The sequence below is a fragment of the Panicum hallii genome, chromosome 9 (genome assembly GCF_002211085.1).
Source record: "Panicum hallii strain FIL2 chromosome 9, PHallii_v3.1, whole genome shotgun sequence".
Classification (NCBI taxonomy): domain Eukaryota; kingdom Viridiplantae; phylum Streptophyta; class Magnoliopsida; order Poales; family Poaceae; genus Panicum; species Panicum hallii.
Genome location: NC_038050.1, coordinates 51,006,837 through 51,029,872, shown reverse-complemented (window position 1 = coordinate 51,029,872; position 23,036 = coordinate 51,006,837). Strand labels below are relative to the sequence as shown.

At 44.9% G+C, this 23,036-nt stretch overlaps 3 protein-coding genes across 10 annotated transcripts; 2 read left to right on the top strand and 1 right to left on the bottom strand.

The window, feature by feature from the left end:
* The first annotated feature begins 8,447 nt into the window (after nt 1–8,447).
* On the top strand, nt 8,448–16,048 carry LOC112877599. 7 transcript variants are annotated; one of them, XR_003225525.1, is made up of 4 exons: nt 12,304–13,113; nt 14,190–14,494; nt 14,592–15,426; nt 15,915–16,048. XR_003225525.1 is itself a non-coding variant. In XM_025941941.1 (3 exons), the coding sequence occupies exons 2-3, from the start codon at nt 12,467–12,469 to the stop codon at nt 13,371–13,373; spliced, it is 660 nt and encodes a 219-aa protein (XP_025797726.1). In that variant the 5' UTR covers nt 8,448–8,556; nt 12,298–12,466; the 3' UTR covers nt 13,374–13,388. The 7 variants fall into 7 exon arrangements, 3 of the variants coding, with proteins under 3 accessions (XP_025797726.1, XP_025797725.1, XP_025797724.1); XR_003225524.1 differs by having other exon boundaries at nt 15,891–16,026; XM_025941941.1 differs by lacking the exons at nt 14,190–14,494; nt 14,592–15,426; nt 15,915–16,048 and adding exons at nt 8,448–8,556; nt 13,361–13,388 and having other exon boundaries at nt 12,298–13,113.
* Nucleotides 16,049–19,131: 3,083 nt separating this feature from the next.
* On the bottom strand, nt 19,132–20,132 carry LOC112872556 (protein FAR1-RELATED SEQUENCE 12-like). Its single transcript, XM_025935589.1, has 3 exons — nt 19,989–20,132; nt 19,835–19,905; nt 19,132–19,753 (listed from the first exon to the last, which is right to left on the bottom strand). The coding sequence occupies exons 1-3, from the start codon at nt 19,996–19,998 to the stop codon at nt 19,505–19,507; spliced, it is 330 nt and encodes a 109-aa protein (XP_025791374.1). The 5' UTR covers nt 19,999–20,132; the 3' UTR covers nt 19,132–19,504.
* Nucleotides 20,133–20,528: 396 nt separating this feature from the next.
* On the top strand, nt 20,529–22,341 carry LOC112878327 (deoxymugineic acid synthase 1-A-like). Of its 2 annotated transcripts, none has more exons than XM_025942777.1 (3): nt 20,529–21,110; nt 21,183–21,615; nt 21,737–21,812. In XM_025942777.1, exons 1-3 carry the CDS (start codon nt 20,659–20,661, stop codon nt 21,788–21,790), a joined length of 939 nt encoding a protein of 312 aa, XP_025798562.1. In that variant the 5' UTR covers nt 20,529–20,658; the 3' UTR covers nt 21,791–21,812. The 2 variants fall into 2 exon arrangements, with proteins under 2 accessions (XP_025798562.1, XP_025798561.1); XM_025942776.1 differs by having other exon boundaries at nt 20,539–21,110; nt 21,751–22,341.
* The last annotated feature ends 695 nt before the right edge of the window (nt 22,342–23,036 follow it).

Here is a 23,036-nt window from a genome sequence, read left to right as displayed (position 1 = left end):
TCAAATTCTACTTTTATTCAAAATTTAACATGTAAAACTATAAACTTTGAGTTTTTGAACTTGATCCCTAAAATAATATTGTAGAGTTTGAAAAACTCTCCAACTTTCATTTTGGGCATTTTCTCATTAACCCTTTAGATCAGTGGGAAATCTTTCTTTACCGAGAGGTCCCTGAAATTCTTGGAATTTCCAAACAGGTCCCCCGGACCCCCTCCCCTCTCTTCTTCTTCCTCGGGCACGTGCTCTGCTCTGCCCCCCCTGCCGCCAGCGCAGTGCTTCGCCTCTGGCCGCCGCTCTGCCGCCGCGCCACCTCCTGCTGGAATGACCCCCACGCGTCGTCCTCCTCCTGCCCCAGCCCTGTTTCCCTCCCGTGCTGCCCTCCTCCGCACGTGCCACAAATTTCCCGAGCCACCGTCGGCCGCCACGCCCTCGCCGCCGTTGCCAGCTCCTGCTTGCACCGTAGCCCCGTTCCTGGCCTTAACACACGCCTAACGGGCGCCCTATGATCTTGTTTACCTGTTGCCGCCCTCCTTTTCCACAGCATTTCCCTTTCCCGAGCTCAATCCCCTCACCGGACCTTCGTCGCCCCTCCTAGCCACCGTAGACAGCCGTCGCTGCCGTCGCTCCACCCCAATCCAGTGCTCCCACAGCACTGCAGTAACCCACTGGTGCTCTACAGCCCGTCCAATTTCATCCTCCCGCATCCAAACTTTGTCTTCCACAGCTCCGGCCAGCACGAACTTCGCCGCCACCCTCTGCTCACCGTGGACAGGCCGCCTCAGCCACCCCCGCACCACGACAACACCTCAGGTAGACTCCTCTCGATCCCGTGAAGCTTTACGACCTCTCAATTGAATCCCTAGCGCACCACACCGGCTCCCCGACGAGTGCCGGCGATCTCCACCCACCGCCGCTTTTTGTTCGACATGGAACACCCTTCTCCGGCCCCCCACGACCCCAATTGGTCCCACACCGAGCATCCCTACACTGTCTAGAAGCTCCCCGACCTCTTCTTCACCACCCCCGACCACCGGAGCGTCATTCCCGCCGTTCACCTCCGCCGCCGGCCGCACTGTCCTCGCCACGCCGCCATTACAAGCTACCCCAACCCGATCCCGACCGCCCCCAGATGCGCGAGAACTCAGTGATGCTTTCCCACCCCTCCACCCTCGCCGCCGGCGATCGCCATTGCCGGAATAGGCCGGTCAAACCCCTGTCTCCCCCTCTGACCATGGCTAAGGACCACGGGTTGAAAGCCTCAAAAACTCAGGGGGTTGTCTGCAAAGCCAAGACACATATGAATAGTGCCGAAAGGACCCCTTGTGTTATTTGTGCTGTCAACTTTGAAATTTCATATCAATTCAGGGAAAAATCATAAAAATACAAACTAAAATTTGTTGGGATCCTTATTTTAAGATCTACAACTTTCCTTATAGATTGACTTTCAGTTTCTAAGTGGTTTATGCTCTAATTTAAATGCTAAGTTTGGTTAGTTGTAGTCTAAGGAAATATATAGTAATTAGCAGAAAAATGGTAAAAATGTGAAACCAATTGTGTTAATCTTGTTTTGGCATGTAGTACTTAGGAAAAATAATTAACCTACTATTTATATAATATTTCTCTAATGTGTGAGTTTATTTATGAATAATATCTATTTAACCTTGAATATTTAATATCTGTGGATTTAAATGTTCAAAGATCATGAAAATATTTTGAGGTATTGTTCTTAAGTAGTGTAACCTGTCCTTAAATTCTCAACCTAGGGTCAGGTATAAAACAACCAGAACAAATAAAACATGCTATGATAATGTTATACTCTTATCTAAATAAAATAAGTTCATTAACCTAGGGTTAATATAAATAATTAGCAAAGTAAATAGATAAAGTTATTAACAATTAGTTTAAATATTCAAAACTAACTCAACCTGTTACCTCATGCCATTAGTTAAATATTTAAGGTAACCAACCCTGTTACTTAATGTGACTAGATAAAATGGTTAATACCCGATAAATGACTGCCTAGTAGAGAAATAAATGATATGTGTAAAAAGTAAATTATATTTTTGTTGGATTGCAACTTTATCGTGAAATAAAATAAAATAATATGCATCTTTTAACTTATAACTTTGCATATCATGTAGACTCGACTACTCTCGCCGACGGAGACTACGAACTAATCCCGGAACAAGGAGCGGAATCAGCTGAAGACCCGGGAACGCCGTCGAAGATCTAACTGAAGCTCCGAACCAAAGTTCGGAAAACCTTGACACTCCTACCCCCAACCCCACTCAAGAAGGCAAGCCCCGGACATAACTCCTACTTTATTTACACTGCAATCTATATTATTTATAACTATCTATGCATTACGTTCTTAGGAATTGTATGAGAAACCCTAGTTGCATTTTCCTAGGAACCAATATACTGGATACTAGAATTTGAGTCCGAGTAGCTGCTACGCTAATAGGACCAGTAGAAGTCGGGTGATTTCCTGTCACTCGCGCGATATAGGAGTTGCAATGTTTACATCCCTGCAATCACTATAAGGATAACGGACGGAATTTATGTAAAGTATCATGGTTGAGATGATACCCCGTCTGTGTTGGTGAATTTGATAAGGTCGCAATGTGTGGTAGCGGTGGTTAAGCGTTTGAAAGTACTAGCCACATGCCGCGAAATATGGTAAGCGGTAAGCCTAGTAACCAATCGGCCCGAGGAGTGGACATACCTCCCACCACTCGTATTTGGTTTTTCCTGATACTTGATTCGACGTGTAGGAATACGTGTTGCCGGGCAACCAGGAGTACGGTCGTGTAGTCGCTCTACAGACGTACGTCCTGCACATTGGATGTGCGTATGGTCCTGCAGTCGTTTGTGGTGGATCTGATCCACGAGTCGGAATGAAAGGCAAACGGTTGTTTCGGGACAATCTTTGGATGTTCCAAGCATGTGAGTTAGATTTACCCTTGCAAGTCTGAAATTCGATTCAGGAATCGTCCGTTTCTCGCGGAGATTGAGACTGCTTGATCCCTTTGCCACATAGAGTAACAAGAGTAACTTTATGGTTATCAAAGATGATGATTGGCTAAAGATTCTATCATGCTTGAATAGCTATAGGTGCTTATCTAGAATGAATAATCACCTATAACTTGAAAGCTAAAAGTTGAACAATAAGGATCTACTCTTTGTTGCTTTTCAGCTGAAAACTTTACCCAAGAAACTGAAAAGCCGTCATAAGTCTAGTTACATGGCTAAATATACCATGAACAGGTAAGCCTTGCTGAGTATTAGAATACTCAGCCTTGCCTTGTGACTTTTTGTTCAGGTAATCCCCCTGACGACCCTGCTCTGCCTATGCCGTGGCCCTGCCCTCTGCCCGAAGGTTGGTCCGTGGAATGGGACCCGTCCCCGGCCAACACAGATCTCTCCGAGTGATATCATGCCAGGGCTAGCATGATATCTGAACTGGCGACGTGTACAGTGTCCGTGTTTTAAACTCCGCTGCCATGACTTGAAACTTAAACTGTTTTGTAATAATTTCCATCAGTTGGGAACTGATGCTACTTTTTAACACTCATGTAATATACCTACCTGTGATGTAAAAGGTGATGACAATTGTATCTCTGGACTCGTCTTCGTGCGAGGTACCTTGTTTGATCCTGTATTCGGTGGTTTATCGGGACGTTACCCGACAGGCCAAGAGATTATATCGTTTGAAGTACGTTAGAGCACTCAAGAGTGGACTCGCGTACTTGAGCCGGTGTAATTCAGGTTGGTTCTGCCACAGGCACCAACTTCAAGGGAACCAAATTAGCAAATTCAACAGGGGAGCAAAAGAACAAGAGGGAAAACAGCAAAACGAAAGAAAAGAGCTATAATTTTTTAGTGTGTATAGATTATAGAATTCCTAGGGTTTTAGAAACTTCCAACACCCATTTTATGGCTCACGTTAGATGTAACTTTTTCCATATAAAAAATAGGCTAGTCGATCTCTAACTAGGGTGTTCAAAAGACCCTAGAATCTGAATTTTATTTTCACCGTCAGATTCTTCGTTAAAAGGACACAGAGTTTAGTTTAGTTTTTGTCGTCTTGTCAAGAACCCAGGTGCTTTTGATCCAATTGTTGACGATCGAATTTGTGTCCCTTCGATTGGAAGCAGAGGCAACAGATCAGATGAGTTTATGGGCTCTATCTAGGCTTCTGAATTCTATGTGCTAAATAACAGAAATCCAATTCAAACAAAATATTCATTTCTGCAGATGTGCTTCATAAAAGAACCAACAGTAATAAGAAATGTCGTTACTACAAAATGATTGTTTTGACATTGTTAGGATACCGAAATCATAAACAAGCAGAAGGAAAAATTGTTCAAAATAGAATAGTTTGAACATCCTCCTAAACTCAAAATGAGTGCGGGAAAAAAAATTGAACACAAGAAATGTGAATAAAAGCATAACATAGAAAACTATAACCTGACGGTTCTTGTTGCACACTAAATTATTACCACGACAAATTGGACAAGTGCATTACGTCAAAGATCAATAATATAGACTGATGGACAGGTTAATTGTTACTACTAGATGTTTTATGGAAAATAAGTTAGTACTTAATTAGAAAGGAACAAGTACCAGGAGGTTCAGACCAAGACTCCAAACATTTGAGACAGCAAGGCAAATGAAGTAATATATATCCAGAGTTGTAGGAAGTTGAGATAGTAAGCCAATGGAACCAAAAGAGCAGAGAACCAATATATCCAGACATTTGTACACAGCTCCTGATGTTCAATCTGGTAGCATCATCACCAGAACTGAAGAGCAGAAAACAAAGGCTATTGTGGTTCTTGGGATCAGATGCAATGTTAAGGAGCTATGAATACTTTAGGCACACTGTCATCAATTGATTTGGATTAACCATGCCTGTGGCCCACACGCAAGAATTTAGTTCATACTCTAAACAATTTACTGTATGTAAAACATTCATAAACAAAAAAAAAGGGTTCTAAAAACTGGATAGCTTACTGACGACAAACAGCAAATGTTCAAGGAGATCACTCACTAACTGCCGCTATATATTATATCAACATCTTTTCCTACATCATATTATCTAAACAGTAAAAGGAATTGAGAGTTTCAGAGGCCAGCCAGCAGCCCAGCGCTGCAGTTGTTTGTGGCATATACTTAACAAGCAGAGACTCTTAGACTCAATCTTTATATATTTTGCCAAAAAGCTTTACCCAGCTGGCCTAGATTTCCATTTATTGCACCAACTCTCCAAGTTTTACGAGCAGAATGACGTGACGTCAATTTGATTAAAAGTCAGTATACATCGTTCTAGCAAATGATACGAGAACATGATCAGACCGATGGATGAACCACAAGTATCATGACGACAGCACACGATCAAGCACGTGAATCTAAAGATGGATGAACCACAAGTATATATCGTTCTAGCGACTGTATCAATATTTCCCGCGCAAAATATGTATATTGTCATTTTTTTCACTGTATAATTTCATTTTCGTGCAGGTTCTGATTCAACCACCACTTGTACAAAATATGTATGTTATCATCAAGGAAAGGATGCAGAGTTTCAGACCAGGACTGAATTATGCTGATACATTTAGGCCCGGGGTTTCTGATCAGTAAAAGCAAAAATGCAACTTTATGCCAAGAACCACATTTATGGATTATTTGTTAATTCTGTTCTCTCTAACAGTTGTGTCAGAGGCAACAATATGTGCAATTGAAATTCGGAAATAAGTTCTGGCATTTAGCAATACCCTGAAGGAACCTAGCGAAATTTCATCATAAATATTACATTTTTCTTGCTGAAACCAGATATAGTGATATTTGTTATGGACTGTAGAGTTGGTCAGCCCGCATTTCAAGCACATACCATGTTGAGCCAGAGTGAAGATCCACTTCCCTCAAAATAAAAATAATGAAGATCCATTGGATGTCACAGTCGCTTGCTGTCTGACTTTGAGGCTTCAGTGAAGTAGTTAAATTAGTATTTTTTAGAACCTTCCGAGGTTTAAGGCAGGGTGATCTTTCATCTCCTTTGCTCTTTAACCTAGCAGCTGATGCATTAGCTGGGATTCTGGACAAGGCCAAGCAAAATGGTCTGATTAAGGGGGTGGTTCCTCATTTGGTGGAGGGTGGGCTGACTCATTTACAGTATGCAGATGACACTGTTATCTTGATGGATTGTGATGACAGTAAAATCACAAATATGAAGTTTCTCTTGTACTGTTTTGAATGGTTATCTGGCTTAAAGGTGAACTACCATAAAAGTGAAGTTATTGTGTTTGGAGTGGAGGAGGAGGAGCAATGGAGAATTGCCAACATGCTGAAATGTAAGGTTGGAAAACTTCCAATGAGTTACTTAGGGGTCCCTGTTAGTGATTCCAACCTAGGAGCACATGCTTTTGATGGGATGGTGGAAAAGATGAAAAAGAAGTTACAGCCTTAGAAAGGGAAACACTTGTCATCTGGAGGCAGATTGTTGTTGACAAATTCATCTCCCAGTAGCTTGCCTGTTTACCTGATGGGAATGTTCAATTTGCCTGAAATATTCACCATGACATGGATACTGTGAGAGCTAGATTCTTTTGGAGGGGAGCAAGTGATAAATTCATATACTACATGGTGAAATGGGTGAATGTGTGTTTGCCAAAATATTATGGAGGATTATGGAGGTTTGGGGATAATAAATACTAGGATCATGAATGACTCTTTGTTACTGAAATGGTTTTGGAGACTTTAGAACAGTGACATTGGGGATCCGTGCTGCAATCTTCTGAGAAGGAAATACTTGAGATCTTGCTCTTTGGCTGAGTGTAAGGGAAGAAGGGTTCTCAGTTTTGGAAACGGCTTCATAAGATTAAGCAAAAATTTAATTGGGGTGCGAAATTTGTGGTGGGGAATGGCAAGAATGTTCTGTTCTGGGATGATGTGTGGTTGTTCGATGTCCGTCTGAGAATTATATTCCCAAAAGTTTATGCAATTTGCTTTGAAAAGAAGACTTCTATCAGTCGATGTTTGGCAGATGGAGAACCTGATTTGAGCTTCAGTAGGACTTTTGACCAGACAAGCATGGCTGAATGGGAAGAGATGTGTGTTGCCTTACAAGGTGTGGTACTGAATGGAGATCAGGACAAAGTGTTGTGGGCTCTAGAAAAGTCAAATTCATTTACTTCAAAATCCATGTAGAGGTTCTTGTCCTGCCCAGGTGTGATTAACAAAAGGTTACAAAGGTTGTGGAAAAGCAAGTTGCCAATGAAGTTAAAGGTTTTTATGTGGCTGGCAATGCAGGGAGATTACACCCTGGTGTTGCCCTAAAGAGAATATGGAAAGGTGATCATACATGTGGTTTGTGTGGGCTGGCAGAAGATGTCGACCATATCTTCTTCCATTGCATCACTGCAAGATTTGTCCGGTCGTGCTTAAAAGAAGCACTGGGGTGGCGAGGGATTCCCTCTGATATGCAGGGCTTCTTTTGATAACTGGATTCCTTTTGTTGGGGGGGTGGGGGGGGGTGTTGGGTTCAAATTATTTCTCTTTGTGGTGGGGTTTTGGGTGTTGTGGACTGTTAGAAATAAACGAGCAATTGCTGAGGAGTTTGTTCTTGACCCGAGTCAAATCTTGTTTAAACTTCTTGGTTGTGTGCAGAGATGGAAATGCTGGTTGAGTGTTGGTGACCAGGAGAGCCTGAACAAGATGGTGGCATTGGTTCGGACTTGGGTGGAGTTCAGGAAGGAGGCTTCTGTGCGGAAGCTGGATGATCTTTTTATCTAGCTCTTTTATCTAGCTCTTGTGTTAGGGTGTTTTCTGTATCCTGTCTCGTTGATGTTCTCTTGGTAGGAGGTTGGCTTGTTTGTCTGTCATTAGTACTCATTGCTAGCTGGTGCTCCCAATCTTTTTTGTTTTCCGTGTTTGTACCAAACTATTCATGCTTTCTTAAAAGTAGGGTTATCCTTTCTAGAAAAAATAATATTTCTTTGGAACGAAGTTAAATTGGTATTGAGACTGCGATTTTTGTTGCCTCTAGCAACGCGGCGCCACACACCTACTCCAGTAGACTACGGGTCTGTTTGAAGACCAGTGTTAATGCATAAAATTGCTAAATTTTAGTATTACCGTCTATTTAGAAGTGCTAATGAGAGTGCTAACTTTAGCAAACTTGAAAAATCTAGGCAAAACATTAGATGGGGAGAAGCAGCTAATAGCCCACCAGCGGACCCGCCAAAAGACCAAAATACCCCCACCATCCCTATCGATTCGGCATGTTCCCCTTCGCGAGCTCCTCCCAGACACCCCGACGGGCGCGCGCCCCCGCCCCCGCAATCCCCCGCGCCGCCGCCGCCTTCCCTCGGCCTCGGCCTCGCCGCTTCCCGCGCCGACGCCCTTCCCCCGGTCGCGCCATTTGTCCCTGCCCGCCGTCGACGTCCTATGTCCACCTCGAATCTGCCGCCGCCGAGCTTCTCCAAGTCTGGCATCCGAGCGCGCAGTTCCTCCCCACCGCTGCAGCCACCGCCGCCTTCCCTCCCCCCTGGCGTGCGGTGTGAGAACCGCCCAATTTAATATCATTTTAAGCGAAACCGTCGGTCCTTATCGTAAAGATGAGAGCTAACACGCACTCGCACCACTGGCGCACTACGGGTTAACCCACATCTAAACTACAAAGAACCAACTTAGCCTTTCGCCGAAAATAACATTAAACCCGGTAGTCCCGGTATGCGCTCCAACATATGCCCAGAATCACGCATATGCACATACCGTCACAAGCTTATACATCACCATTGATCCACAAAGAGCAAATTTTAATACAAGGTTAAGCCATTAATCATTACAAATTTAACATAAAGAAAGGTTCCGAGACTATTAAGGTGCGAAAGAGGGATACAAGCCTCGGGCTCACAAATAACATAGATGATATAAAAGCCATAAAGTTTAATGTTCAACATGATATCCCAAATACGATACGCAGCGGAAAGATAACGATAAACAATAATATTAATGGCGTCTTGCTCAAGGACGCCATTGACCATATTGACCTATTCCTCGCCCGCGCCGGGTTCGGCGGGGTAGAAATGGCCAAACACCACTTCCGGCTCACCTGCAACTTAGTTAAGAAATATAGCAACATGAGTACAAAGGTACTCGCAAGACTTACGCGGATAAATAGATCAAGGAGTATGCAAATGAGGGCTCACAAGAAAGCTTTAGGGTTAAGTTGTTAGCATAAGCATGAACTTTCTAACCAAACCTATTCTAGCATCCTAGCATTTTTATTATCTTGCCCAACCCACCACAAAATTTTAATTAAACATTGACCAACCATAAGAGGTGGCATAAGCATCATAAACCACATGCGACCAAGATCAATACACTACGAAGAATTCGTCGAAACTTGAGCTTGCTCATAACCGAGAGCGCGGCAATTCGAATTGATTCAATAACCTTGCAAGGGTGTACAACTTTACCCACACGACACAAGGACCATGCGACTCGCCCAACCGATCACGTTGGGAGAGGGGGTACTCGCATCAACCATTCCCAACGAGTTATAACCGTTGAACATCACGCCTAACTTGCGCGGAGAGTAACCTAGGTCCACCGGGGACACCCCTAAGCCTCTCTACAAAGCCCCACGGCCACGCATCTAGGACCGTGCATCAACGATTAGAACTAGAGGGTATTCGGCTTATCCACCCCATGAATGGATATGTGGTAGTACGATAAGTGCTCAATTTCCAAGGTCATCCACGGACGGTCCTTAATCGGTTCAAGCGGACTAAGCCTCCGAGACTCCTTTCTCTAGGCCCTACCTTCCGCTCGAACCCAACACCACACTTCCAACTAGACCGATCCGACCCAACATTCCGACACCGGACAACACGTTTAAGATAACACAAAGTGTGTGAAACAAGTGATCCTATTCCAATTTTTCCTACAAGATATATACCAACTCTAAGCACAACTAAGCATTTAGTTAATTAAGTTGCAACTAGCTACGTGTGCCAAGGACATGGATATACAAATCAAGGGAGGACATTGCATGAAAATAGGACCAACGATGCAATAGATAAAAATTTATCATAAGCATAGATACCCAAGTGAAATAACTAAATTTAAGCAAGTTGAAATAGGTCAAGGAATCATGCTTAGCTGCTTGCCTTGGTTCTCTTCTTGCTCAACCACACACTCGGCTCCCGGCTCGGTCTCAACGAACTCGGCGGGCTCAACGGGTACGTCCTCCGGCGTCTCGGTCACTAAAATGCATGAATGAAATGCATGCATTAGGATGATGCCAATGATGTGAAAATGAGATGATATGCAAAGATATAACAATAGAAGAGAAAGTCACATCAACGCGAAAGCAATACCATCACGGCAATACAGGCTCGATTACTAAATTAGTTCTAAGCCCGAAGGCAAACTTGCTCGTGCAACAAAATAGCAAGAATAAATCATGATTTAATCTCTGCACCCAGAGGATCTCAAAATAAACTCATGAAAGTTGAGTTTGCATCAAAAACATATTTGTAGAATTACTTAAGATATTTACAATTTTCAGCAGCTAAACTCAAGATAAATCTTACAAGCCATGCAAAACATTTTCTAAAATCCTAATAAAATTACCAGAGGTACAAGACACGATAACAAGGATAACAGAAGTGGTTTTACCATTTTATCAATTTTCTATCAAAAGATATTCATTTTATAAGATTGCAGGCAGCAAAACTAAAAACACATTAAAAACTTATCAAACAGTACTAGAACATATACACCACTTGCACTATGAGAAAGAGCATTTGACAGGGAATATAACAAACTTTAGTTTGGAATTTTTAGAGCACCACAAAATAAGATTAATGATTAACTTGGTTTAACAAGAATAAATTACAACTTAAAATACAGGACTCTAACATGCATGAACTTAATTTATCTAAGCAGATCTATTATAGAGGATTCAAACAAAACAAACTTCACAATTTTTGGGGGCCTACAACATTTCCTATGCAATTAACAAGATCACATGAAATGATAAAAGGGGAAACGAGGCGGCCGGCGCTAGATCCACCCGGATCTAGCGCCCCTGGGCGCCGACAGGCGGGCCCAGGCGACCAGCGCGCGGCCCAGGCGGAGTCAAGGCCAGGGGGGGCGGCCTTGACTCGCCACGGCGCGGCCGGGGCGCGCCCACGGCGCAGCCCGCGCGCGAACGCGCGCGCGCGGCGCGACGCGGCGGCGGCCGGCAAGGGAACGAGCGGCAGGGGGCGAACGGGGGCAGGGCGGCGCGCGCGCCAGCCGCGCGGCACGGCAAGGACGCCCGGCCGCGGCACGGACGAGCGGGGCGGGGCGGCAGACGACGGCGCGGCGGAGGGCGGCGGCGGCGGGAAGGGGCGAGCGCCGGGGAGGAGCAGCAGGCGGAGGGGGAAGCAGAGGGTGGTCGGACTCGGGCGAGGAGGAGGAGGAGATGCTTCACGCGCGGGGAATCGGGCGGAGGCTCACCGGCGGCGGGGGATTGCGGCGGCGGGTGGCGGAGGGGAGAGGAAGAGGGCGCTCGGGTTTGGCCGGGGGAAGGGGAAACGCGCGGTTTAGAGGGGAACGGGGAGAGGAAACGAAGCGGCGGCGCGGGGAAGGAGAAGGGGCGCGGCGCGCGGGACACGAGGGGGCGGCGGCCACGCTGGACGGCCCAGCGGCCGCCGGCGTGCCGCGCCGCGCGGGCGCCCAACGGGCGGGCGCAGAGGCGCGGGCGGCGCGGAGGGGGTGGCTGACGCGCGGGCCCGGGCGCGCGGAGGAGAGGGGGAGGGGCTGACAGGTGGGGCCGGGAGGAGGGGAAAAAGGGAAAGGCAACGGCTCGACTTACAAATTCAAAAACGTGCACTTCCCGGGCTCCAAAAATCACCAAATTTTTATGGAAGCTAGATTAAATCATCAAGAACATAATGCAACAACAAGAGCTCAAAAATCTGTTATAGATTGCTCACAAAAATTCAAACAACATTGCAGTTTTCACACTTTCCAAGAATTTTATGGCTCGGCAGAGACATCCAAAAATTGAATAAAAATATCCACAATTCACCATTTGAAATCTAGTATTTGAATAAAATATTTGGGGGCACAGTCACATAGCAAAATTTAAACTTACTTCACAACTTGCACCTAATTCACACAAGAAAATGGATGGTCAACATGTAATTAAGTGCATATGGTGCTCCATAATGCTTGGATGATGCTCATGATGACGTTGCTTAATTTTTAATCCCGTGCATTTAAAATTTGGGTCGTGACATACGGCTCGCCCCTCCCCGCTTCCGACCCAGTCTCCCCTCCTCGCGCGCAGGTCGCATGTCCTCTCTGCCGCCGCCGCCGCCGCCCGCACTCCCCCTCTCGCGCGGGTCGCGGCTCATGTCCGCCTCTCCCTGTTGCCGCCCCCCTTGCTTTCCCCCGCATCGCTGGTAGCATGTCGTCTCCGCCGCCACCGCCACCGCCTTTCCTTTCGCTCTCGTTTGGCTCTCCGATCCCCGCCGCCGCGCCCCTCCCTCCCCTCGGCCGTGCTGCTGGCCCTTCCACGCCGCCCAGCTCCCTGTCGATCGAAGCAGATGATCATTGCGACGTTGATGGGTCCTTAGAATTCTTCCCCCAATCCACACCATGGTGTGCCACCTCGCCCGAGGGCACCCTGGGATGCGCCGTGCTTCCTCACCACAGGCAAAGGTCCATCACCAGCTTAGACCTCAACTCGCAGGCGGGTGAATTCCCCTACTTAGCGGAGTACCAGAATATTCTTGAATCACCAGAGTTGGATGCTGAGTTTGCCGGTGGGAATCGGAGCTCTGACAGTAGCCGTGGTGGAGATACAGCTGGTAATGGCCGTAATGGCCATGTGGCGCTGCTAGGTGGTCCGGTGGAGATGCAGCGGGGAAGTCCGTGGCGCCGTTCCATGCGCCTCACACAGCTGGAGTGCATACCAGAGGGGCTCGTGGAGGTTCCACATCCGCCTCGAGGAGTATTCGAACTCCTCGAGCTGCTGCCGGTGCTAAAGGGAGTGGAGGCCCTCGGGAGCAAACCAATGCAGAGGATGACGATGAAGCTTCTGGGACTGATATGGTGAGCACTAGTTCACAATGTTGTGATGAGATTCTTAGCTGTGTTATTACCTAATGATGTGATAGATGAAACATGTGTCAACCCAGTATTTTCTTGATAGATTGATGTGGTCTGATTTTAGTACTCGTGACATGAAATTTCTATAGAAGTGATACTCTCCCTGATTAGTATTTTAGTATTTGTCACCACAGTTTGGTATAATTTTCAGAGTCAGATAGTGTCCAATCATGCTAAAATTGAAATGCAGGATGAGGGAGTGAAAAAACTCAGAGATATTTTTTGAAAAGCAAATACTCAAGAGGTATTGACAAAGTTCAGAAAACAGGGGGTGCTGACTTTGTAAACTTTGTCATTGACAGTAGCTGTTGGATAGCTGCTGTTTTGATTTTGTCAATACTCCAATCTGGTGCATTATTATGGTTAGTTTCTGATTGAAATCGAATGGCTAGCTGTTTTCCTGCCCAAGCTAGCATACATTGCACCCTATAGCTCCTTCCACTACTCTGACTTGATTTTTTTAACTAATGATGGATGACCCTGAATATTCAGAGTTAGGAGTAGTTGTGTAATGCTCTGAGTGGTCTGAACTCTGAACTCTAAACCTTTGAAAGCCCCCATTTTAGTTGAACTTAGGTTATTTTAGGTCTGGGTTAGTATTTGTGACATGAAATTTCTATAGAAGTGATACTCTCCCTGATTAGTATTTTAGTATTTGTTTCTGACTGCAATATTCAGAGTTAATAGTTAGTTACTGATTGCAATGTTCAAACAAATAGAGTTAGTTAGAAATCTCAAAAGGATAACTGTTTAACTGTTTATTTTGTTCTAGTGCTGTACTTGCTCTTGTCATGGTAAAAACACTTGTTTGTTTTCTGAGTTAGTAACACTTGTTATTGTAGCTTGCTAGTAGGTTGGTGGTCCTGTATGGCTGGTCCTTATCAAATAATCTCTATTTCATGTGTGTGTCTTGTTTACTGTTCATGTGTGTGGTCCTGTTCTGATAATGGTACTCTTTGAAATATTAATTGGCTAGCTGTTGATATTTGAACACATCTTTTGCGCCAAATTTGTAATAGATGGGTGATGACTTTGATAAGGCAAACTGGACTTCAGACAATACTTTTGTTTTCTGTGACCTATGGATTGATGAAATGATGGGAATTGCAACAAAGGAATCATGACCAGCAGAGGGTACAAGAATTTACTTATGAGGTACCATTCAAGCACTGGCCTTCAACATCGTAGAAAACAATTGAGAAACAGATGGGATCAGCTGAAAGGTTTATACCAGTTTTGGAAGTATATCAACTTAAGGTCTGGATTCGGACGTAGCTACAACAGTGTTGTAGCTGATGACCAATTTTGGAAAGATCATACCAAGGTTTGTAGCTGATAACGACTTTTGTTTTCTGATCATATTGTTTGATTTGTGTACTGATGATTACTTGCTAACAAATTGTCTCATTTGTGAACCGTAGAACAAATCTAAATGGAAGAAATTACGGCATGGTCCTCCAGAAAACTTGGATCAACTTGAACAGATTTTTCAGCATGTGGCTGTTGATGGTTCATCCTCTAGCATTCTGGGCGAAAACATCGGAGGTGAAGATGAGTACGACGAAGATGATGGGAGCCCCATAAGTGACAATACCAGGAAGAGGGCTACTAGTACCACTGCCACTAGTCCAACAAAGAAGACAAAAAGCCCAATGGTGAAGATTATGAAGGGATTACTGGATAGTATGAAAGCTTATTCAGATGCTACACAAAAGACTTTGCAGAACATGGCTACAAGAAAGGAGGAGCTTATGGATGAATCCATGAAGAAAGCACAAGCATTAATTGGCCGTGCAGTGTGGTGCAACAGAAGATAGTATAGAGTATTTCATGGCTGTGCAATTGTTCACCAAGGTAGAAAATCGCCAGATTTTCTTTAACATAAGCACAGATGAAGGAAGGTTTTTATTCTTGCAGAGGTGGTGCCATCAAAAGAACATGTACTAGGCTGAGAACTGTGTTTGAACTGGTTTGTTTATGTCATTGTGAACTGCAGCAAGGCTGAGAACCATGTTTAAACCGTGTTTAAGTGCAGCATGTCGTTGTGAACTACATGTTATATTGTTGTGTCTTGAACTCATATGCAACATGTTATATTATTGTGTCTTGAACTACATTTTATATTATTGTGCCTTGAACTCACATGAGTGTGTTGGCTGACATGACATTTTATGTGTAGATGGAATCTTCTTCTAGTGATGATGAGGAGCAAAATATTGAGCTTGTATTGTTGGATCATCAGAGAAGGAAGCGCCGGTATGCTATACCATTGCACATGTGATTGGTGCATTGTACTATGAAGCTTATATGAACAAATCTAAAATACAGAGAGCCTGAGATGAGTGGGTATGATTGGGTTATAAAAACCCTTAATAATCCCACATCTTGCTTTAATATGTTTAGGATGAGTAGGCCACTATTTCATAGGTTACACAATGTTCTAGTGTCATCATATGGGCTAAAGTTGACAGATAATATGTCATCAGTTGAGGCTCTAGCAATGTTTTTGTGGATCGTTGGACCCACTCAACCAATTAGGCAAGTTGATGATCGTTTTGAGAGATCAACAAAGACTATTAGTCGTAAGTTTCATGAAGTTTTGGATTGTGTTTACATTCTTTCTAGTGATATCATTAAGCTGAAAGATCCACAATTTAGGACAGTTCATTCTAGATTACAAGCTTCTAAATTTTTATTGTATTTCAATAATTGTATTGGAGCGATCGACGGGACCCATATGCCAGTTGTAGTGCCAGCTAACAAGGTGGGCCAATATGTGGGTCGTCATGGATACTCATCTCAGAATGTGCTTGCTATATGCGACTTTGACATGAGGTTTACATTTGCTGTCGCGGGATGGCTGGGATCTGTACATGACACGAGGGTGTTTAACGATGCTATATAGAAATACGGTGCCAAGTTTCCACATCCACCTGCAGGTAAACCTACATGTTGCCATCTTTTCAAACTTGTTGCAATCCTAGACAAGTGCCTGGTAATGATATTTTCTATTTTCTGGTTTCTAGGGAAGTTTTACCTCGGCGACTCGGGATATCCTAATTGTCCAGGGTATCTTGCATCATATTCGTACCACATACTGGAGTTCCGGCAAGGGCCATCACCAAAAGGTAGGAAGGAGTTATTCAATTATGCTCATTCATCCCTTCGGAATGTTATTGAGCGTTCATTTGGAGTTTTAAAGATGAAACAGAGGATATTGTTAGATTTACCAAGTTATCCAATGGTGAAGCAGAGCAAAATAATACTCGCATGTATGGCACTGCATAACTTTATCCGAGAGAATGCAATGGCAGATGCAGACTTTGAAAAGTGTCATTGTGATGAAAACTATATTCCAAACCCGAGCCGTCATCATCTCAACAAAGAGGTTCATCATCTCAACAAAGTGGTTCAAATACCCATTTAGGAGATGAAGACCAAAATATGAATGTGTCTCGTGATTATATCGCTGATGGCTTGTTTGCGAGACGAGGGTGATTGAAATATGCAATTCATGTTGATATAAACTTTCGTATTTATGTATTTTTTCATGTTGTATTCAGCAGCTTGAAACAGCTACAATGTACTTTTATATTGTGTGTGCAAAAGCTTCGGAACTGCTATTTTTCCATGTTGTATTCAGTGTGTTCTCTTATGTTATATTTTTTTCTTATTTGTATTCAAAAGATAGCACAGCAGCGCAGGGTGGAAAAGAAAACGGTGCCGACTACTATGCAAACAAGCCTTAAATGAAAGCGTGCAAACAGATTATTAGATCCCTCAAATAGGCTGTCAACGGTGGATTAACTTTTTTCTAATAACCTCTCCCACTAGCAACCACGTTTTTTAATTAGCCCCTGCAGCCAAGCCAATCGAAGCGTTATCAAGCTGATCTCGATCTCCAGGCCGCCGCCGTCGTGGTGCCCTCCACAGGCTGCCGCCGTCGAGGTTCCCTCCTCCACAGGCCGTCGCCGTCGAGGTGCCCTCCCAGCCACAGGACGCCGCCGTCGAGGTGCCCTACCATGGTGCTCTGTCGACTCGCTGCCCGTCTGCGCCTTGGCCGTGGTCCTCCCCGGCGGAGGTCCGCCCCACCGCCCCCGATGATTCCCACCGGGCGTGCGCGCCCCCTCCATGCTCGTCCATGCCCCCTCGGCCTTGGCGTCGGGCCGCTACTCCGGGCATCCGAACCTTGGACCAGGACGGTTGCAATGGTTGAAGATAACATTGATATTGTTGTTTCAATTAGCAAAGCAATAACCAGTGTTCAAATGAAATGAACAATAATGTTCAATTTTGTTTCTGTAATTTCAATTGTAACTGCTACTGACAAAAGTATGTATCATGCAAAATTTCCAGGTCTTTGAAATGAAATAGATTACAATAATTTAAACACTCAAATTGTGTCTGCATCTTTATTTGGGCAATTGCGCCTATCGTGTCCAACGCCTTTGCATATTGTGCATTTGCGTGGACCTGAACTTTGAGTCCTTCTGTTTTTGTCAGCATGACCTAGTATTCTCTTGCACTTCCCCTTTGAACCAATGTCACTAGGTGGATGCACTTGCACATTTTCTGGAATGGACATCCTAATAAAAGTCTCTAGTTCCTCTTGTCTTGTGCGAGATGAAGGCTGAAACAACAATGAAAGAGACTCCAAATTCTGAATAAGAATGTCCAGGCCTTCATCAGAAGTCTTCGCCATTTGGAAAACATCTTCAAATTTGTTATGGGCACTTGCCATCTTCCTTCTCATAGTATCTTCCATGTAACTAGTGGACTTCTCAATTAATAAATTCCCTTCACTATCGTATGCATCTTCTCTGAAAATGAATCAATGTGAACATGTTAGTTTTCAAGAAATATCAGTCATACTACAAAATTACAAGGGTTAAATATTAAAAGGTACCTTTTACAATTTTTGGTCCATCTATTGGTGATGTAGCTCATGGGCAGTTCACGAATCCTTGCACATCTTAACATCCGTATTATATGGCGACATGGTATTCCTATTGACTCAAATAACATGCAAGAACACTTATGTACCTGTTCGGTAGTAAAGCAAATGACCTCTCTTATTCTGTTTGAGTTGTCAACTACTTTAACAATTGTTCTATCCTCCATTTCAGTTCTGTTTTGTACATCACAGTGCTCCCTTGCTGCTAACAACTCCTGAAATTTTCTAAACACCTCATGTGTAAATACAGAACCACCATGTCTCTCTAATTCCCACGATGTAAATAGCTTTGGGTTGGTATGCATGGAAGTGTTATCGTCAATGAGTTCCTCCTGCCGCTGACATTTTAATGCCGTGTCAAACCTTAACCAGAATTCAACAAGTGCAAGTTTACGACCTATAAAACGACTGAAAAAAGAGTTTGCACTCTCTGATCTTGACGTTGTTCGAAGAATGCCTCCAAGCCATATCTCCTTGAAATATGCAGGTATCCATGATTTCCGGATTTGATACCTTCCATGTAACCTGTCATTGTTCTCCAAGTGATACTTTGCTATCCAAGCTTGCCATCTGCTCTCAAATTCTTCTATAGTTTCTGAACCCCATACACATGAATTGATCATCTTCCTAAATTCGTCTTCATTTAGAAGATTGGCATCAATTTTCTCAGGCAGTTTTTTCATTATGTGCCACATGCACAATCTGTGTACCGTATTAGGAAGAACATTAGCGATGCCAGCCCTGATGCTAGCATCCTCATCTATTACAATGAATGCGGGAGCCTTCCCTCTCATAGCTCGAAGAAAGGTCTGAAACAACCAAACGTAGCTCTCAATCTTCTCATCAGCTAAGAAAGCAGCACCAAAGAAAATAGAACGCATATGATGATTGACCCCAGTAAAAGGTACAAATTTCATGTTATAATGGTTTGTGCTGTAAGTAGTATCAAAAGACAGTATATCACCGACATGGATATAGTTCTTGCTACTAATTGTATCAGCCCAGAACACTCGAAACAACCGACCATCCTTCACTTCATATTCAAAGAAGAAATTAGGGTCCAAATCCTTGAGTGTACGTAAATTCTCAATAAACATATGAGCATCTGCGTCCTTTATTTTGTTCCTGAAATCACTGTAGTAATTCTGCAAATCCTTTTTTGTGCATCCAACATACTCAAAACCCCCTGCACCAACTTGAAGTAATATGTAAGCTTGTGATGTTCCAATGCTAGACTTGTGACAATTGAAAAGAGTAGTTTTTGCCTTCTCACTGACATAACGGTTGGATCGAAGGAGGTGATGTTTGCTAGGTGTCATAAAGGCATGGTTATGTCCCTCAAATAGTGCTGCAATGATATACTTGCCTTCTGAAGTGCGCTTAACATAAATATAAGCTTGACATCCACATCTTTGACTCTCTACTTCTGCAACCTTTTGATGATGAACCACTGGAACCTACTTCTTTTTCTGTTTTATATCCTTCCCTTGCACACAGGAATCGCTTCCACATAACCACTCCATTATCATCTAATTTCTGTTGGCCCGTCCTAACAGAGAAACCGAGATCGTGTGCATATTCTTTGTAAAATTTTTTAGCAGCTTGCACATCATCAAACAACATGCCTTTCTGAAAACATGAATCATATTAGCTTTCGAACATGTAAACATATTTTCAATGAATGGTTATCTGGATACAAATATATGTCACCTTCAGAACATGTTTATTTTTCTTCTGTGGTGTCCCAAATGCATCATTGATATCGATGGTGGTCTCTTTATCTAATGAAAGACACGATGTCAAATTAGGCCAGCGTAAACATAAATGCATAATAATGAATTTGTACATTGTTCGCAACAGTTACCTTGCCGCATGAAGGTCTCTTCACGTATAGGAATCGGCACTCATGAGCCGCAGAGCGTCTACCTTCTGTATAGAGATTAAGTCGACGTCGTCCAGCTCCTCCAGTTCAACAGCACCATCGCTGGTCATCTTGATCGAGTTGATTCGGTGCGCGGCGCTGCCTTCCATTCTTCCTTCTTCCCTGGAGGGCGGCGGCCAGGGGAGGGCACCTGGAGGGCGGCAGCCTGGTTACTACACGGAAGATGATGGTTACTAGGGATCGAGCTGGAGATGGAGATCGGCTAATAACGCTTCGATCGGCTTGGCTGCAGGGGCTAATTAAAAAATGTGGTTGCTGGTGGGAGGGGTTATTAGGAAAAAGTTAATCCACCGTTGACAGCCTATCTGAGGGATCTAATGATCTGTTTGCACGCTTTCATTTAAGGCTTGTTTGCATAATAGTCGGCGCCAATTAGCCCATGGCTTGGCTCCAAACGGGTATGGCTAAAGTTTAGCTATCTAAACATTAGCTAGCTAAAATTTTGCACTTGAAATTAGCTCCTCCAAACAGGGCCGCATCTGTACATATTTGGCAACAAGTATACAGCCGCCAAAATAGAATCCGTTAAGGATACGGGATTGAATACACTACGCTACTGCCGAAACATCAGACTGGAAGACCAACCACATACATGGATAGATACGACACGCAGTGCGTTGAAAGCAAGACGAGCCACGCAAATTCGTACAGTGCAGGCGGGGGTGGAGCTCCACCAATCGCCATGGCTGCCGGTGATGCCGGCCGACGAGGGACGACGACCGCGGCCGTCGTGGTGCCAGCGGTGGCGCTGAGCTCCGGGAAGCCGATGCCGCGGGTGGGCTTCGGCACGGCGACGGCGACGCTTGCTCAGGCCGAGGGCCACGCCGGCGTGACGGAGGCCGTCCTCCGCGCCATCGACTCCGGGTACCGCCACTTCGACACCGCCGCGGTGTACAACGCGGAGGCCGCGCTCGGCGACGCCGTGGCCCAGGCCGTGCGCGCGGGGACCATCGCCTCCCGGGACGAGGTCTACGTCACCTCCAAGCTGTGGATCGCCGACGCGCACCCCGGCCGCGTCCTGCCGGCGCTCGAGAAGACACTACAGTGAGTACACTGTACACACATAGCCCGGCAAGCTTGCTAGCAGTGACTGACCGTGCATTAATTTCGGGTCAGGAATCTGCGGATGGAGTACGTGGACCTGTACCTGATTCACCACCCGTTGAGCCAGCGGACGCCGGAGGCTGAAGGAGGCTCGGCGGTGGTGGTGAAGAAGAACCTGGTGGCGATGGACATGAAGGGGGTGTGGGAGGAGATGGAGGAGTGCCACCGGCGAGGGCTGGCCAGGGCCATCGGCGTCAGCAACTTCGCCTGCAAGAAGCTCGAGCACCTGCTCTCCTTCGCGAGGATCCCTCCGGCTGCTAACCAGGTGGAGGTGCACCCGTACTGCCGCCAGAACAAGCTGAGGGAGTTCTGCAGGGAGAAGGGGATCCAGCTCTGCGCCTACTCCCCCTTGGGCGGTAACGGCACGCCATGGGCCAACAATTCTGTCATGGACAGCCCTGTCCTCAAACAGATCGCCCAGGACAGGGGCAAAACCGTCGCCCAGGTAATTTTGCTCGTTGTAAAGTCTAGATTCACACATAGATGAAAAAATCGATTTCATTACTTTTGCAGTATCAGAAAATTAAGCTCCCTGCTTGGCTATTGTTTACTAATAACTTTGTCAGCGATCGAGATGCAGGTGTGCATTAGGTGGGTGTACGAGCAGGGCGACTGCGTGATCGCCAAGAGCTTCAACGAGAGTAGAATGCGAGAGAACCTCGACATCTTCGGCTGGGAGCTCACCGACGACGACCACCGGAAGATCAGTGACCTCCCGGAATCCAGGGGCAACTACAATTTCCTTGTGCATGAATCCGGGCCATACAAAACAGTGGAGGAGTTGTGGGACGGGGAGATCACCGCCGGCCACTGCGTCCAAACGGCGCTCGTTTCGTCTGATTGATGAACATATATGATGCAATAATGTATTAATTTTATCCGTACATATTAATGTAACCAATACATTGTATATTGTGGCAGTGTTTTGTGTTTCTCTTAGTTATGGAGGCAGGAAGTCTCTTTATCCTTGTGATGAAAAGAGAAGAGATCGGAACCAAATACTTGTAAGTAGAGCGGGGGCTTGGGCCATTCGAAGCACCAGCATTTGACGTGGCAATTATGCGAGGGCTGTGGAGTGCCTAGGATTTCTAAACTAGCACGGTGCACGGCAGCATGGTCATCTTGATGAGATAGTATGACAATAAAGGCAAACCCATCGTTTTGGTCTTGATGTTCTCCTCTCGCGTTTTTGCTCTTGTCCTTACTAGAAATTAGGAATTGTCTGTACTGTGGAGAATGGTTCATCACAGGATAAACCTTATTTGGTGACATTATGTATGAGAGATGGAGCTTTTGCTGGTATAACACGATGTCACATCGTCTTGTGGGCCATGCTTAGAACAATTTCGAGACTTGGAACTGACTTCTATGCATATGGACAAGCTTGTACATATTCGATGTGATGATGACTCCCTTGGCACAGGCCGCATCATGTTTTTTATTCTTTTTATCCTTTTTTTTTATCTCTTTCCAAAGTTTTTTGTTGAAGAAATCTCCTTGAAGAGGGCAGGGAGTTCCTGCTATTCACTTAAGAAGAATAGGGGTTTCACCGGGTTCCTCTTAATGGCCTATGATGTGATCTTATCATCTAGAGGCGAGTAGGCATAGAGATGAAACCCCTAGCATAACCCACCTCCGCCTTTTAGACTCTGTTTGGAATGGAGGATTTTTAAAGGAATTGCAATCCTCCATTTTGGTGCCGCACCTCCGCCTTTTAGACTCTGGAGGAAAGGTAAGACCACCTTACTTCCACAGGAAACAAAAAATGAGGTCAGACCCAAGGGAATCACACTTGCGCATCTCGTACTCAACAACCCTGATTTGCTTGCTCTCTGGTTTGCTTAAGATCATGCAGTCACCATAAAT